General features: G+C 49.3%; 1 protein-coding gene across 9 annotated transcripts in view; it reads left to right on the forward strand.

Moving 5' to 3' along the window:
* Positions 1-16,788, forward strand: part of cadps2 (Ca++-dependent secretion activator 2) — a 268,064-nt gene that overhangs the window by 130,066 nt on the left and 121,210 nt on the right. For all 9 annotated transcript variants that reach the window (XM_036969262.1, XM_036969263.1, XM_036969265.1 and 6 more), the window contains exons 11-12: positions 1,949-2,158; positions 9,278-9,414. In XM_036969262.1, coding sequence (XP_036825157.1) covers positions 1,949-2,158; positions 9,278-9,414 — 347 coding nt within the window. The remainder of the gene's footprint in view (positions 1-1,948; positions 2,159-9,277; positions 9,415-16,788) is intronic.

The raw sequence follows: 16,788 nt of genomic DNA on the forward strand, positions 1-16,788 counted from the left end.
TCTCTCTGTCTCTGTATGTCTGTCTCTGTATGTCTGTCTCTGTATGTCTGTCTCTGTATGTCTGTCTCTGTCGCGCTCTCTCTGTCGCGCTCTCTCTGTCGCGCTCTCTCTGTCGCGCTCTCTCTGTCGCGCTCTCTCTGTCGCGCTCTCTCTGTCGCGCTCTCTCTGTCGCGCTCCTCTGTCGCGCTCCTCTGTCGCGCTCTCTCTGTCGCGCTCTCTCTGTCTCTGTCGCGCTCTCTCTGTCGCGCTCTCTCTGTCTCTGTCTCGCTCTCTCTGTCTCTGTCTCGCTCTGTCTGTCTCGCTCTGTCTGTCTCGCTCTGTCTGTCTCGCTCTGTCTGTCTCGCTCTGTCTGTCTCGCTCTGTCTGTCTCGCTCTGTCTGTCTCGCTCTGTCTGTCTCGCTCTGTCTGTCTCGCTCTGTCTGTCTCGCTCTGTCTGTCTCGCTCTGTCTGTCTCGCTCTGTCTGTCTGTCTGTCTCTCTCGCTCTGTCTGTCTGTCTGTCTCTCTCGCTCTGTCTGTCTGTCTCTCTCGCTCTGTCTGTCTGTCTGTCTCTCTCGCTCTGTCTGTCTGTCTGTCTCTCTCGCTCTGTCTGTCTGTCTGTCTCTCTCGCTCTGTCTGTCTGTCTGTCTCTCTCGCTCTGTCTCTGTCTGTCTGTCTCTCTCGCTCTGTCTGTCTGTCTGTCTCTCTCGCTCTGTCTGTCTGTCTGTCTCTCTCGCTCTGTCTGTCTGTCTCTCTCGCTCTGTCTGTCTGTCTCTCTCGCTCTGTCTGTCTGTCTCTCTCGCTCTGTCTCTCTGTCTCTCTCGCTCTGTCTCTCTGTCTCTCTGTCTCGCTGTCTCTCTCGCTCTCGCTGTCTCTCTCGCTCTCTCTGTCTCTCTGTCTCTCTCGCTCTCTCTGTCTCTCTGTCTCTCTCGCTCTGTCTCTCTCTGTCTCTCTCGCTCTGTTTCTCTGTCTCTCTCTGTCTCTCTCGCTCTGTTTCTCTGTCTCTCTCGCTCTGTCTCTCTGTCTGTCTCTGTCTGTCTCTGTCTCTGTATGTCTGTCTCTCTCTCTCCCCCTCTGTCGCGCGCTCTCTCTCCCTCTGTCGCGCGCTCTCTCTCCCTCTGTCGCGCGCTCTCTCTCCCTCTGTCGCGCGCTCTCCCTCCCTCTGTCGCTCTCCCTCTGTCGCGCTCTCTCTCTCCCTCTGTTGCGCTCTCTCTCTCCCTCTGTCGCGCTCTCTCTCTCCCTCTGTCGCGCTCTCTCTCTCCCTCTGTCGCGCTCTCTCTCTCCCTCTGTCGCGCTCTCTCTCTCCCTCTGTCGCGCTCTCTCTCTCCCTCTGTCGCGCTCTCTCTCTCCCTCTGTCGCGCTCTCTCTCTCCCTCTGTCGCGCTCTCTCTCTCCCTCTGTCGCGCTCTCTCTCTCCCTCTGTCGCGCTCTCTCTCTCCCTCTAACGCGCTCGCTCTCTCCCTCTGTCGCGCTCGCTCTCTCCCTCTGTCGCGCTCTCTCTCTCCCTCTGTCGCGCTCTCTCTCTCCCTCTGTCGCGCTCTCTCTCTCCCTCTGTCGCGCTCTCTCTCTCCCTCTGTCGCGCTCTCTCTCTCCCTCTGTCGCGCTCTCTCTCTCCCTCTGTCGCGCTCTCTCTCTCCCTCTGTCGCGCTCTCTCTCTCCCTCTGTCGCGCTCTCTCTCTCCCTCTGTCGCGCTCTCTCTCTCCCTCTGTCGCGCTCTCTCTCTCCCTCTGTCGCGCTCTCTCTCTCTGTCGCGCTCTCTCTCTCCCTCTGTCGCTCGCTCTCTCTCCCTCTGTCGCTCGCTCTCTCTCCCTCTGTCGCTCGCTGTCTCTCTCTGTCGCTCGCTGTCTCTCTCTGTCGCTCGCTGTCTCTCTCTGTCGCTCGCTGTCTCTCTTGCTGTCTCTCTGTCGCTCGCTGTCTCTCTTGCTGTCTCTCTGTTACTCTCTCTGTCTCCTTTTTTCTTTCTTTCTTTTAGGTCTCCAGGGCGGTCGAGTCTTCTTCAGTGCTGTCAAGGAGGGTGACCTGGTCGTGTTTGCCAGTGATGACGAGCAGGACCGGATGCTGTGGGTTCAGGCCATATACCGTGCCACGGGCCAGTCATACAAACCAGTTCCACCCACCCAGATCCAGAGACAGAACTGCAGAGGAGGGAACCCCCAGCCAGACGCACCAATCTCACTGCTCAGTAGGTTCAACACAATTTATTCCTTTATTCTAGAAAAATAAGATAATATAAATGGTCATTTGGCTGAAGGTTTTGCCCCAATGGTCTTACGATTAACCCATATTAATACAGTCTTGTGGGAATCAAACCCACAACTCTATGAAGCCAGCTGAGACGTCGGCGTTGTGCGCTCACCTTGTGTATCAGCATCACCACAGTAAGATTGGGGTTGTTTGAAACATTTCTTCTCTTACATAAATTGTTGACAGAAAGAAAATGAATAAAGGCAAAGAGTGATTGAACAAGATGAATGTCTAACCTACTCAGTTGACTGGAGAGGAGATGAGTCTATGACAAGGTGGTGTGTTCAGTGCTGTAGCCAGAGATAGGACATTAATCGACTGAGATACCACTGGAACACACACACACCAGCCAGGGGCTAATTTAGCACATTAGCATGTGCTTGTCGGGCCATCGAGTGTGTGGCAACATACAGTTTTCTGCCATCAGCCCAAATACAGGTGTGTGTGTGTCAGAATCCTTTTGATCATTACAATGCAGAGATGTTTGTGTACATTTGTGATTGTGTGAGGTGGAGGACTGGTATTGTAGCATATATATTAGGGCAGTTTGGTGTGTGCTTGTAAACTGTATGTGTACTTCATCATCAGTACCGGAACAGAGTATGGCTTATAGGGGGAAGTCAGGATCTTCTTGTTAACTGGGAACAGCTCAGAAGTGTGTGTGTGTGTGTGTGTGTAGTCCTCTCTAATGATGGTGTCACAGAGCTCATATCTTCACACACACCCTGGAGGAATTTTCCTCTAGTGTGATTAAGAGGTTAAACAACGAGCTAATCTCTCGCGCACACACACACACACACACGCACACACACACGCACACGCACACACACACTCGGCATGGGTTGTTTGCTATTTGGGTGTTTGTTGAAAGTCAGTGTTATTCTCAAGAAGATTTGAGCCCATTAGAGAATGCCAGGTTTCTGCAACAGTAACAATATCTTTGCGTTGCCTTCAAAGGCTGCATTTGATCATTGGTTTCAGTAATTGAGCACTCTTAACGCACAGACTCTAGTAAACAACGTGTTTTTGGTTCGCCGGCCTTCAAGGAATCACTTGTTGTTTGCATGACACAACACCATTTTAGTATGTATAGTCAGATGCTGTTGACCGGGTATGAATGTTGTGTGGAGATGTTATTGGTAGGTATGTACACGTTATAAAGTATGAATGTTGTGTGGAGATGTTATTGGTAGGTATGTACACGTTATAAAGTATGAATGTTGTGTGGAGATGTTATTGGTAGGTATGTACACGTTATAAAGTATGAATGTTGTGTGGAGATGTTATTGGTAGGTATGTACATGTTATAAAGTATGAATGTTGTTTGGAGATGTTATTGGTAGGTATGTACACGTTATAAAGTATGAATGTTGTGTGGAGATGTTATTGGTAGGTATGTACACGTTATAAAGTATGAATGTTGTGTGGAGATGTTATTGGTAGGTATGTACACGTTATAAAGTATGAATGTTGTGTGGAGATGTTATTGGTAGGTATGAATACGTTATAAAGTATGAATGTTGTGTGGAGATGTTATTGGTAGGTATGTACACGTTATAAAGTATGAATGTTGTGTGGAGATGTTATTGGTAGGTATGAATACGTTATAAAGTATGAATGTTGTGTGGAGATGTTATTGGTAGGTATGTACACGTTATAAAGTATGAATGTTGTGTGGAGATGTTATTGGTAGGTATGTACACGTTATAAAGTATGAATGTTGTGTGGAGATGTTATTGGTAGGTATGAATACGTTATAAAGTATGAATGTTGTGTGGAGATGTTATTGGTAGGTATGTACACGTTATAAAGTATGAATGTTGTGTGGAGATGTTATTGGTAGGTATGTACACGTTATAAAGTATGAATGTTGTGTGGAGATGTTATTGGTAGGTATGAATACGTTATAAAGTATGAATGTTGTGTGGAGATGTTATTGGTAGGTATGTACACGTTATAAAGCGACATTGCTGTATCTTTATTCAGGTAATGTTTTTCTGACCATATATATATATATATATTATAGATATATTATAAATGACATACAGAGACTGTTTCTGGTGGAATCTAACTCTTTAAACCCCCTTTTGTTCTAAACAGGAAGGTCGTTTTAGAGAAAGCTGCTCCTGACTCGTAAATCTTTTCCCTTCGTGCTTTGCTGAGATGTGACACAGCCGTCACTTTCATCAGGCTGATCTCTGTCAGTGTTCCTGCCAGTTTCTATTTTGAAATGCAGGGGTTTGACGTTTAGGACTGATGTCCAACCTGTCTGGTAGTTTAAAGCCTCTCTCATATTTTAAATGACAGCCACAACTATTAGGACAGCTGGGACCTCTGAGGAGATTTCTACGTAAGGTGTGTGTGTGTGTGTGTTTGTCTGTGCATGCATGAGTGTGTGTGGCGGGGAGCGATGCTGATTCTCCGATACCCTGTCTGTCCGCATCTGTCTCTCCCCTCAGCGCCCATGTCCGGCTCGCTCAACCCAGTCCCATCGCTCCGCATGGTGTACCTGAGATGTTAGCGATCCGCGTCTCTCTCCACCCGCGTCGATAACCTGTCATCATGGGATCTGCCACCTCACCGGGGCACCTGCCACATGGATGTGACTGCTGCTGTGACGACGCTGATGGGGCTTAAAATGGATGGATATGAAGAGATTGAGCGCCAAGCTCTCCCTCTGCAACTCTCCCCGTCCCACACCAAGCTGTTCCCCTGTATCCATATCCTCTTCCCTAGTCCCACACCAAGCTGTTCCCCTGTATCCATATCCTCTTCCCTAGTCTCACACCAAGCTGTTCCCCTGTATCCATATCCTCTTCCCTAGTCTCACACCAAACTGTTCCCCTGTATCCATATCCTCTTCCCTAGTCTCACACCAAGCTGTTCCCCTGAATCCATATCCTCTTCCCTAGTCCCACACCAAGCTGTTCCCCTGTATCCATATCCTCTTCCCTAGTCCCACACCAAGCTGTTCCCCTGTATCCATATCCTCTTCCCTAGTCTCACACCAAGCTGTTCCCCTGTATCCATATCCTCTTCCCTAGTCCCACACCAAGCTGTTCCCCTGTATCCATATCCTCTTCCCTAGTCCCACACCAAGCTGTTCCCCTGTATCCATATCCTCTTCCCTAGTCCCACACCAAGCTGTTCCCCTGTATCCATATCCTCTTCCCTAGTCTCACACCAAGCTGTTCCCCTGTATCCATATCCTCTTCCCTAGTCCCACACCAAGCTGTTCCCCTGTATCCATATCCTCTTCCCTAGTCCCACACCAAGCTGTTCCCCTGTATCCTTATCCTCTTCCCTAGTCTCACACCAAGCTGTTCCCCTGTATCCATATCCTCTTCCCTAGTCCCACACCAAGCTGTTCCCCTGTATCCATATCCTCTTCCCTAGTCCCACACCAAGCTGTTCCCCTGTATCCATATCCTCTTCCCTAGTCCCACACCAAGCTGTTCCCCTGTATCCATATCCTCTTCCCTAGTCCCACACCAAGCTGTCCCCCTGTATCCATATCCTCTTCCCTAGTCCCACACCAAGCTGTCCCCTGTATCCATATCCTCTTCCCTAGTCTCACACCAAGCTGTTTCCCTGTATCCATATCCTCTTCCCTAGTCTCACACCAAGCTGTTCCACTGTATCCATATCCTCTTCCCTAGTCTCACACCAAGCTGTTCCCCTGTATCCATATCCTCCTCCCTAGTCTCACACCAAGCTGTTCCCCTGTATCCATATCCTCTTCCCTAGTCCCACACCAAGCTGTTCCCCTGTATCCATATCCTCTTCCCTAGTCCCACACCAAGCTGTTCCCCTGTATCCATATCCTCTTCCCTAGTCTCACACCAAGCTTTACCCTGTATCCATATCCTCTTCCCTAGTCCCACACCAAGCTGTTTCCCTGTATCCATATCCTCTTCCCTAGTCCCACACCAAGCTGTTCCCCTGTATCCATATCCTCTTCCCTAGTCTCACACCAAGCTGTTCCCCTGTATCCATATCCTCTTCCCTAGTCTCACACCAAGCTGTTCCCCTGTATCCATATCCTCTTCCCTAGTCCCACACCAAGCTGTTCCCCTGTATCCATATCCTCTTCCCTAGTCCCACACCAAGCTGTTCCCCTGTATCCAAATCCTCTTCCCTAGTCTCACACCAAACTGTTCCCCTGTATCCATATCCTCTTCCCTAGTCTCACACCAAGCTGTTTCCCTGTGTCCATATCCTCTTCCTTAGTCCCACACCAAGCTGTTTCCCTGTGTCCATATCCTCTTCCTTAGTCCCACACCAAGCTGTTCCCCTGTATCCATATCCTCTTCCCTAGTCTCACACCAAACTGTTCCCCTGTATCCATATCCTCTTCCCTAGTCCCACACCAAGCTGTTCCCCTGTATCCATATCCTCTTCCCTAGTCTCACACCAAGCTGTTCCCCTGTATCCATATCCTCTTCCCTAGTCTCACACCAAGCTGTTCACCTGTATCCATATCCTCTTCCCTAGTCTCACACCAGGCATAAGGGATGTACTCCTTCAGCTACATTTCATTAACTCCAGAGAAACACAACGGTTGTGCTTTGTAACACACACCAAAGTTTGTCTCCCCTTCAACTGGTCTAACAACATACACTCAACACACACGCCAACATACCCCATACATACATACACACACTCTAATAACTGACCCAACTTCAGCACCCCCTGTCTAGCCACACACACAGGGACAGACATACACTTCAACACCCCCTGTCTAGCCACACACACAGGGACAGACATACACCTCAACACCCCCTGGCTAGCCACACACACAGGGACAGACATACACTTCAACACCCCCTGTCTAGCCACACACACAGGGACAGACATACACCTCAACACCCCCTGGCTAGCCACACACACAGGGACAGACATACACTTCAACACCCCCTATCTAGCCACACACACAGGGACAGACATACACTTCAACACCCCCTGTCTAGCCACACAAACAGGGACAGACATACACCTCAACACCCCCTGGCTAGCCACACACACAGGGACAGACATACACTTCAGCACCCCCTGTCTAGCCACACACACAGGGACAGACATACACCTCAACACCCCCTGTCTAGCCACACACACAGGGACAGACACACACTTCAACACCCCCTGTCTAGCCACACAAACAGGGACAGACATACACCTCAACACCCCCTGGCTAGCCACACACACAGGGACAGACATACACTTCAGCACCCCCTGTCTAGCCAGACACACAGGGACAGACATACACCTCAACACCCCCTGTCTAGCCACACACACTGGGACAGACATACACTTCAACACCCCCTGTCTAGCCACACACACAGGGACAGACATACACTACAACACCCCCTGTCTAGCCACACACACAGGGACAGACATACACGTCAACACCCCCTGGCTAGCCACACACACACAGGGACAGACATACACCTCAACACCCCCTGGCTAGCCACACACACAGGGACAGACATACACTTCAACACCCCCTGTCTAGCCACACACACAGGGACAGACATACACCTCAACCCCCCCCCCCCCCCCCCCCCCCCCCTCCTCATGTACAGATAATAGCTGGAAGTTAAAGATGACACGGATCAATAGGATTTCTCCTAGTGACTGGATAAGTTAACATCACGCCTCCTCCTGCAAGCTCCTCAATCAATACTGTCTCTCCCTCTCCGTCTCATCATCATCTTTAATCTATATCCCTTTGTCTCGGTTTCTGTAGAATCGTCTCGTTCCACCGCGCCTTTCTCCAAATGACATTAAAGAATGTAAAATGACCTACATCGGAATGAAAGGACAGGCGGACAGAAACAGTGAGGTGAAAGAAGAGTTGATTGTGGGGTTTGCACTTGTGCTGCCTCTTTTAGACAAAAGCAACAAGGGAAGAAGAGGGGAAACACAAATGTCAAAGGGAGCGCTTGCGGCCAAATCACTGGGCTTTTCTCCGTCCGTACAAGAGTGGTGGTCAAGGCAGAAATGGCAGTGTTAATAAAAAGCTAATGCTTGTCTCGGGTGTGAAGCCGCGGGCGTCAGAGGCATGGGGGGGGGATTTTTCTACAGCCTTGGTCTTTTGTGGGGCCGTGTGTCATGTGAAGAAAAGTCTGTCCCAAATGTATTTCTACAATATGGGAAAAGAGAGTGTTAGGCTTTTCATGGAGGGGGGGGGGGGGGGGGGGGCTCGTTCTGCTCGGCGCCAGCTATGGGGCGGGTCTAAGAGGACTGGATCTGAACCTGGACCTGGACACTCATATTTCTTCCTTTCATTATGTGACCTGGCCTCCTTGTGTCAGCTGTGTGTGGATGGTATGTGCGTTGTTCTGTTATTTCCTGCTCAAACGATGCTCACTCCCTTCCCTGTCTATTCACTAGCTCTTTGTGTGACATAGAAAATATCCAGGCTTAGAGAAGGACAACGACATGTAAGGGCACAAACACGCAACACATACTGTACACAGGCGCTATATAGGAACAGTCATTGGTCAACGCTTATCCACCACTGACCAAATGACTTGGCTTTGCTCAAGTGGTGCTTTACAAAGTGTTGTGACAAGACGCGTTACATGCTTGTGTTTGTTTGTGGCACTGTTTTTCCTCACATAGCCTCGCATGTTGCGGGGGTATCTCAGTTTCTCGTATTTACAGTTGAAATTTGGAACCTGGATTTCACAGAGTATCTCACGCCAACAGAGGTGGGAGCTAATAACCAAAGCAGTGAAAAGTGACGATGCCAATCCAGTCAAAAAGAATTCCCTCCTCTTTTTACACTTCTGTTACACGGTTGTACTCAAAGGCGTGAATTATGTTCCATCATTCTGTCTCCCCGACTTCCACGTCAGTGTGTATGTTGTGATTTGGACTGGAGGAGTCTCTCACTCTGCTACCAGGTGTTGCAAAGATGCACTCCATTGTTATTCTTTTGATTGACGGAGATGAATGACGGAATGGGTTTTTTTGTTGTTCAACTGTTTCTCTATAGCTCTAATACTCATTCGGTTTCTTTGTCTCACCCACTCTCTGTCTCTCTCTCTCTCAGGTCTGGATCGCTCTCAGAGGCAGGGGGTAGAGGATCTGATCTCTGCGGTGCCCTGTCGTTTCGACCATGCCGCCTTGTTCCCCATGCTGCAGAAACAGACTCTACAGCACCGGATGAATGACTCCTTCTCCTGCCTGGTGAGAGAGAGCGAGAGATTGTTTATTTATATGCCAGACATTTCTGAAAAAAATAATTGTAGTGCAAGCCAGCGCAAAGAAAGGAGACAGGCTTCCAATTCTGGAGAGAGGGAGTGGGAGAGAGGGAGAGGGAGGGAGGGAGAGTGAGTGAGTGAGGGAGGGAGAGGCCTCGCAAAGGCTTTATCTTTTAGACTCTGAGTGCAGCAAGAGACTCATGCCTTGAGGGTTTGGGAGCTCCAACACTGAACGAGGGGGGATAAACGGTGCTAATCAATACTTCCCAAATAAAAACATGACCCTCACAGACCACTGCTGAGCCTATTTAGTGGAGAGGGGGCCACAGAGAATGAGTAAAGGGGGAGGGGGATGTGGACCTGGCCATATGTACCATAGTGGTCAATTCCCTTTCAAATCCAGGAATTGCGCTAAACCCAGAATTTGAATGTGAAATATAGTTGTGTAAATAGGCCATCTTTCAGATTTAGAATCAGACCCAATCCCTTTCTACACTGAATGTATAAAACATTAGGAACACCTAAGTAATATTGAGTTGCCCCGTAATTCCCTCAGAACAGTCTCAATTCGTCAGCACATGGACTCTACAAGATGTTGAGTTGGCTTGATGTTCTTCTTGATACACACAGGACACTGTTGAGTGTGGAAAACTCAGCAGCATTGCAGTTCTTGACACACTCAAATCAGTGTGCCTAGCACCTACTATCATACCAAGTACAAAGGCACAAATTATTTGTCTTGCCCATTCACCCTCTGAATGGCAAACATACACAATCCATGTCTCAGTTGTCTCCAGACTTTAAAATCCTTCTTTAATTAACCTGTCTCCTTGCCCCTGGATTCAGCTGGTCAGTCTGTCATAGAAAGAGTTGAGATTAAAAAGAGCTCTGAGCATATAGTCCTCATTATAGTCCTCATTCAACTCGGACGAACACAGGATGAGCGCTCCCTCCACACACTTTCATGTGAATGGCTTTGTTAGACGAGGGCTTTGTCAAGGACTTTGTGTATCAACTTGTAGTCTCCGTTGAAGCCACATTCAGAATGACAAGGCCTTGGAACAGGAACGTCTGTTAAGTAGGGTCAGCCCTTCTGGTGGTAGATCAGATTTGGGTTGTCAAACTTTAGAAACTCACATTTCTTGTCATACTTATGGAGTTTCCAACTGTGAATAGAATCCTGTTGTACATCAATACTTTGATACAGTGGAACAGAGTGGCTGGTGTGTATTTTCATCTAACAGCGGATTAACCAATCAGATTCTTGGACTATACTTCAACTTGCATCAAATGAACTGTTCTTCTACTTGAGAAAAGATACATTCAAGTAGCAATGCCTCTGAGGTAACAGTACTTGAGTAGGATATTTCGGTACTCTTTTCACTCCTGCAGACCTGAACCTCATGCGTGTTTGTGTTTCCTGTCTGTGTGTGTTGGTGCAGTGATTTTGAAATGGTGGGTCACGAGCCACATTCAGGTCACGGAACGTTTTGAGTCACTGTATCCCGACCTATATCTACACATCTACCTCAATTACCTCCTACCTCTGCACATGGACTCAGTACTGGTACCCCGTGTCTAAAGCCAAGTTATCCTTACTCAGTACTGGTCCCCCGTTTCTAAAGCCAAGTTATCCTTACTCAGTACTGGTCCCCCGTGTCTAAAGCCAAGTTATCCTTACTCAGTACTGGTCCCCCGTTTCTAAAGCCAAGTTATCGTTACTCATTGACTCGGTACTGGTCCCCCGTGTCTAAAGCCAAGTTATCGTTACTCATTGACTCGGTACTGGTCCCCCGTGTCTAAAGCCAAGTTATCGTTACTCATTGACTCGGTACTGGTCCCCCGTGTCTAAAGCCAAGTTATCGTTACTCATTGACTCGGTACTGGTCCCCCGTGTCTAAAGCCAAGTTATCGTTACTCATTGACTCGGTACTGGTCCCCCGTGTCTAAAGCCAAGTTATCCTTACTCAGTACTGGTCCCCCGTGTCTAAAGCCAAGTTATCCTTACTCAGTACTGGTCCCCCGGGTCTAAAGCCAAGTTATCCGTACTCAGTACTGGTACCCCGTGTCTAAAGCCAAGTTATCCTTATTCAGTACTGGTACCCCGTGTCTAAAGCCAAGTTATCCTTACTCAGTACTGGTACCCCGTGTCTAAAGCCAAGTTATCCTTACTCAGTACTGGTACCCCGTGTCTAAAGCCAAGTTATCCTTACTCAGTACTGGTCCCCGTGTCTAAAGCCAAGTTATCGTTACTCATTGACTCGGTACTGGTCCCCCGTGTCTAAAGCCAAGTTATCGTTACTCATTGAGTCGGTACTGGTCCCCCGTGTCTAAAGCCAAGTTATCGTTACTCATTGTGGATTTATTCCTTGTGTTATAATGTTTTTATTGTATCACTGCGTTGATGGGAAAGGCCTGTAAGTAAGTATTTCACTGTTAGTCTGCACTTGTTGTTTACCAAGATTGTGACACATACAATTTAATATGATTTGATTTGAATGTGCCCGTGACCTTTACTGAGAGAGAGGGTTGCAGTAAAATAATGAAGTCTCAACTTAATCGACTTAAACCAGGTAGAAAGTGTGTAGAAATTATACTGGACCTAACCTATTTAATCACATTATTTTCAATATAGATCTATAGCAGCGCTATTTTGTTATTGGTCTATTAACTTGTACTTCTTAGTGATGTCACCAGGCAAGCCAAAACGCCACCCATGCAAAACCTGTGTCAATTGTATTTTCAACCAGCAACTAGCAGGAAATAACACTGATCACACGTTTACAGTGTTAGTTTCATCAGCTGTTGTACAATATGATACAAAACAAAGGTACAACAGAATTTTGACTGCACTGATCATACTAATTAGAAATATCACAGATGACGAATAGATGCTGTGCACTAGTCACATTAAACAGAGTACACTTGAATGAGGCCTTGGGAATAATGCTCAGAAAACAATATGCTGTGTCAACTGTAGCTGTCGTAATATCAATTAGTCAGCTCATCTAGTGTTTAGAACACTGATTACATAGTCAGGTCCCAAATTATTTGCACCTTTTTTGATAAAGATTAGCAAAAAAGACTATATAATAAATAATACAAATACTGAGCTATACATAATAAAATAATGTAAATATTTAGCTCTATTTTAATGTCATCTGACCAGTTCCAATCTAAGTGCCAATGCCATTTAGCAAACTCCAGGCGGTGCTATGGTCAGATGACATGAAAAGACCCTCATCCCTACTGTAAAATATGCTGGTGGATCTTTGTTCTGGGGCTAGTTTGCTCCCACTAGTCCTGGGGCCGTTAGGTCAATGGCATCATGAAAATATTTTTCTCTGAGCAATTGTGTTAGTATAAATAATTTCCCATTTTTTTCCAAAACCAAAACCACTGACATGATGGACTTTACATGGTGTACGTCAGTGGTCACCAACCGGTCGAAGGCATTCCTAGTCGCCAACAAACATTTCTGGAAAAAAAACCAACGATAAAGCCTATTTGTTTCATGCTGTTTTACTTAATAGTTTTTGGGGGTATCTGTACTTGACTTTACTATTTATAACTTTTGCTTCACTACATTTCTAATGAAAGTAATGTACTTACTCCATTTTCCCTGACACCAAAAGTACACGTTACATTTTGAATGCTTAGCAAGACAGGAAAATAGTCCAATTCACCCACTTATCAAGAGAACACGTTGTCATCCCTCTGATCTGGCAGAATCAGTAAATACAAATGCTTGGTTTGTAAGTTATGTCTGAGTGTTGGAGTGTGCCCCTGGCAATCCATACTTTAAAAAAACACACGGTGCTGTCTGGTTTGCTTAACATAAGGAATATGAAATTATATGTACTATTTATTTTAATTTTGATACTTAAGTATATTTTAAACCAAATACTTTTAGACTTTTACTTAAGTAGTATTTTACTGGGCGACTTTCACTTTTACTTGAGTAATTTTCTATCTTTACTTTTAGATAGAAAATGAGAATTGGATTGTTTTTCCTCCCCTGGATCAGTGTCTGCACATTCCTCGAGACATAGACTGTAAAAAGAAGCCTCAACACGCAGCAAAGTTGATACTTCTTCCACTCACGCTACAACCATCACTCACGCTACAACCATCACTACAGCTACATTGAATGAGTGAAGTAAAGTTTTCCGACAACTACCGCCAACAGCATCCACCTCGGAATCTCCCTCCACCTCGGAATCTCCCTCCACCTCGGAATCTCCCTCCACCTCGGAATCTCCCTCCCTCCACCTCGGAATCTCCCTCCACCTCGGAATCTCCCTCCCTCCACCTCGGAATTTCCCTCCCTCCACCTCGGAATCTCCCTCCCTCCACCTCGGAATCTCCCTCCCTCCACCTCGGAATCTCCCTCCGCTGTTTTAATTATTTATTATTTCTCACTTCTGCTCCCTCCCCTCAGACTGACGATCCGATGCAGGCTATCATCAAAATTAAGTAATGTTTTAAAAAATTCTGAGCGTTAGATTTCGGTTTGCATTTTGACTCAGTGATCTTGACTCAGAAAAGGTTAGTGACCACTGGTGTACATGGTTGTTCTAATCTAAGCAAATAAAAAGTTAACCTTTTAGAAATCTCCTTCTTTCCTATTTGGTTTGCCAAATTTCACACAGCAGACTAAGTTCAGCAGGTTTTTCAAAAAGTGATGCGACAACTTGAATTTTAGCGGGTTCCATTTTTCAAGCTTTGATACAGCGTTGACCTAGACCAGTCTTAGAAGAGCCCCTGTCACTCAGACTACAGCAACCATGTTCGTTAGAGAGAGAGAGCTAACGAGGCAGTCGGCTCGTTAATAGCCAATTAAGCATTCAGCACCAAGAGTGAGTGGGCCATCTGTTTGTCACAGTGGAACATCTTGTCACATGCTGCCAGGCGGCAGGGCGCTCTGCTGTATTCTTTTGTATTATTATATTAGTTCGGAGGTGGAGGGAGGGAGATTCGGAGGTGGAGGGAGGGAGATTCGGAGGTGGAGGGAGGGAGATTCGGAGGTGGAGGGAGGGAGATTCGGAGGTGGAGGGAGGGAGGGAGATTCGGAGGTGGAGGGAGGGAGGGAGATTCGGAGGTGGAGGGAGGGAGGGAGATTCGGAGGTGGAGGGAGGGAGGGAGATTCGGAGGTGGAGGGAGGGAGGGAGATTCGGAGGTGGAGGGAGGGAGGGAGATTCGGAGGTGGAGGGAGGGAGGGAGATTCGGAGGTGGAGGGAGGGAGGGAGATTCGGAGGTGGAGGGAGGGAGGGAGGGAGATTCGGAGGTGGAGGGAGGGAGGGAGGGAGATTCGGAGGTGGAGGGAGGGAGGGAGGGAGATTCGGAGGTGGAGGGAGGGAGGGAGGGAGATTCGGAGGTGGAGGGAGATTTGGAGGTGGAGGGAGGGAGATTCGGAGGTGGAGGGAGATTCGGAGGTGGAGGGAGATTTGGAGGTGGAGGGAGGGAGATTCGGAGGTGGAGGGAGGGAGATTCGGAGGTGGAGGGAGGGAGATTCGGAGATGGAGGGAGGGAGGGAGATTCGGAGATGGAGGGAGGGAGGGAGATTCGGAGGTGGAGGGAGGGAGGGAGATTCGGAGGTGGAGGGAGGGAGGGAGATTCGGAGGTGGAGGGAGGGAGGGAGATTCGGAGGTGGAGGGAGGGAGGGAGATTCGGAGGTGGAGGGAGGGAGGGAGGGAGGGAGATTCGGAGGTGGAGGGAGGGAGGGAGGGAGATTCGGAGGTGGAGGGAGGGAGGGAGGGAGATTCGGAGATGGAGGGAGGGAGGGAGATTCGGAGATGGAGGGAGGGAGGGAGATTCGGAGATGGAGGGAGGGAGGGAGATTCGGAGGTGGAGGGAGGGAGGGAGATTCGGAGGTGGAGGGAGGGAGGGAGATTCGGAGGTGGAGGGAGGGAGGGAGGTGGAGGGAGGGAGGGAGGGAGGGAGGTGGAGGGAGGGAGGGAGATTCGGAGGTGGAGGGAGGGAGGTGGAGGGAGGGAGGGAGGGAGATTCGGAGGTGGAGGGAGGGAGGGAGGGAGATTCGGAGGTGGAGGGAGGGAGGGAGGGAGATTCGGAGGTGGAGGGAGGGAGGGAGGGAGATTCGGAGGTGGAGGGAGGGAGATTCGGAGGTGGAGGGAGGGAGGGAGATTCGGAGGTGGAGGGAGATTCGGAGGTGGAGGGAGGGAGATTCGGAGGTGGATGGAGGGAGGGACGGAGATTCGGAGGTGGAGGGAGGGAGGGAGATTCAGAGATGGAGGGAGGGAGGGAGATTCAGAGATGGAGGGAGGGAGGGAGATTCAGAGATGGCGGGAGGGAGGGAGATTCAGAGATGGCGGGAGGGAGGGAGATTCGGAGATGGCGGGAGGGAGGGAGATTCGGAGATGGAGGGAGGGAGGGAGATTCGGAGATGGAGGGAGGGAGGGAGATTCGGAGGTGGAGGGAGGGAGGGAGGGAGATTCGGAGGTGGAGGGAGGGAGGGAGGGAGATTCGGAGGTGGAGGGAGGGAGGGAGGGAGATTCGGAGGTGGAGGGAGGGAGGGAGGGAGATTCGGAGGTGGAGGGAGGGAGGGAGGGAGATTCGGAGGTGGAGGGAGGGAGGGAGATTCGGAGGTGGAGGGAGGGAGGGAGGGAGATTCGGAGGTGGAGGGAGGGAGGGAGGGAGATTCGGAGGTGGAGGGAGGGAGGGAGGGAGATTCGGAGGTGGAGGGAGGGAGATTCGGAGTTGGAGGGAGGGAGGGAGGGAGATTTAGGGGGGGGGAGCTTCGGAGGTGGAGGGAGGGAGGGAGATTCGGAGAGAGGGGGAGGGAGCTTCGGAGAGAGGTGGGGAGGGAGCTTCGGAGAGAGGGGGAGGGAGCTTCGGAGAGAGGTGGGAAGGAGCTTCGGAGAGAAGAGATTCGGAGGCAGGGAGGTTCGGAGAGGGAGGGAGGTAGTTTGATTCATAGCGAGAGAGAGGGAGAGAGATTCGGAGAGTGTGGGGCGAGATTCGGAAAGAGGGAGGGAGATTCGGAAAGAGGGAGGGAGGGAGATTCGGAAAGAGGGAGGGAGGGAGATTCGGAAAGAGGGAGGGAGGGAGATTCGGAAAGAGGGAGGGAGGGAGGGAGATTTGGAAAGAGGGAGGGAGGGAGATTTGGAAAGAGGGAGGGAGGGAGATTTGGAAAGAGGGAGGGAGGGAGATTTGGAAAGAGGGAGGGAGGGAGATTTGGAAAGAGGGAGGGAGGGAGATTTGGAAAGAGGGAGGGAGGGAGATTCGGAAAGAGGGAGGGAGATTCGGAGGTGGAGGGAGGGAGGGAGGGAGATTCGGAGGTGGAGGGAGGGAGATTCGGAGGTGGAGGGAGGGAGGGAGATTCGGAGGTGGAGGGAGGGAG

The sequence above is a fragment of the Oncorhynchus mykiss genome, chromosome 30 (genome assembly GCF_013265735.2).
Source record: "Oncorhynchus mykiss isolate Arlee chromosome 30, USDA_OmykA_1.1, whole genome shotgun sequence".
Classification (NCBI taxonomy): Eukaryota; Metazoa; Chordata; class Actinopteri; order Salmoniformes; family Salmonidae; genus Oncorhynchus; species Oncorhynchus mykiss.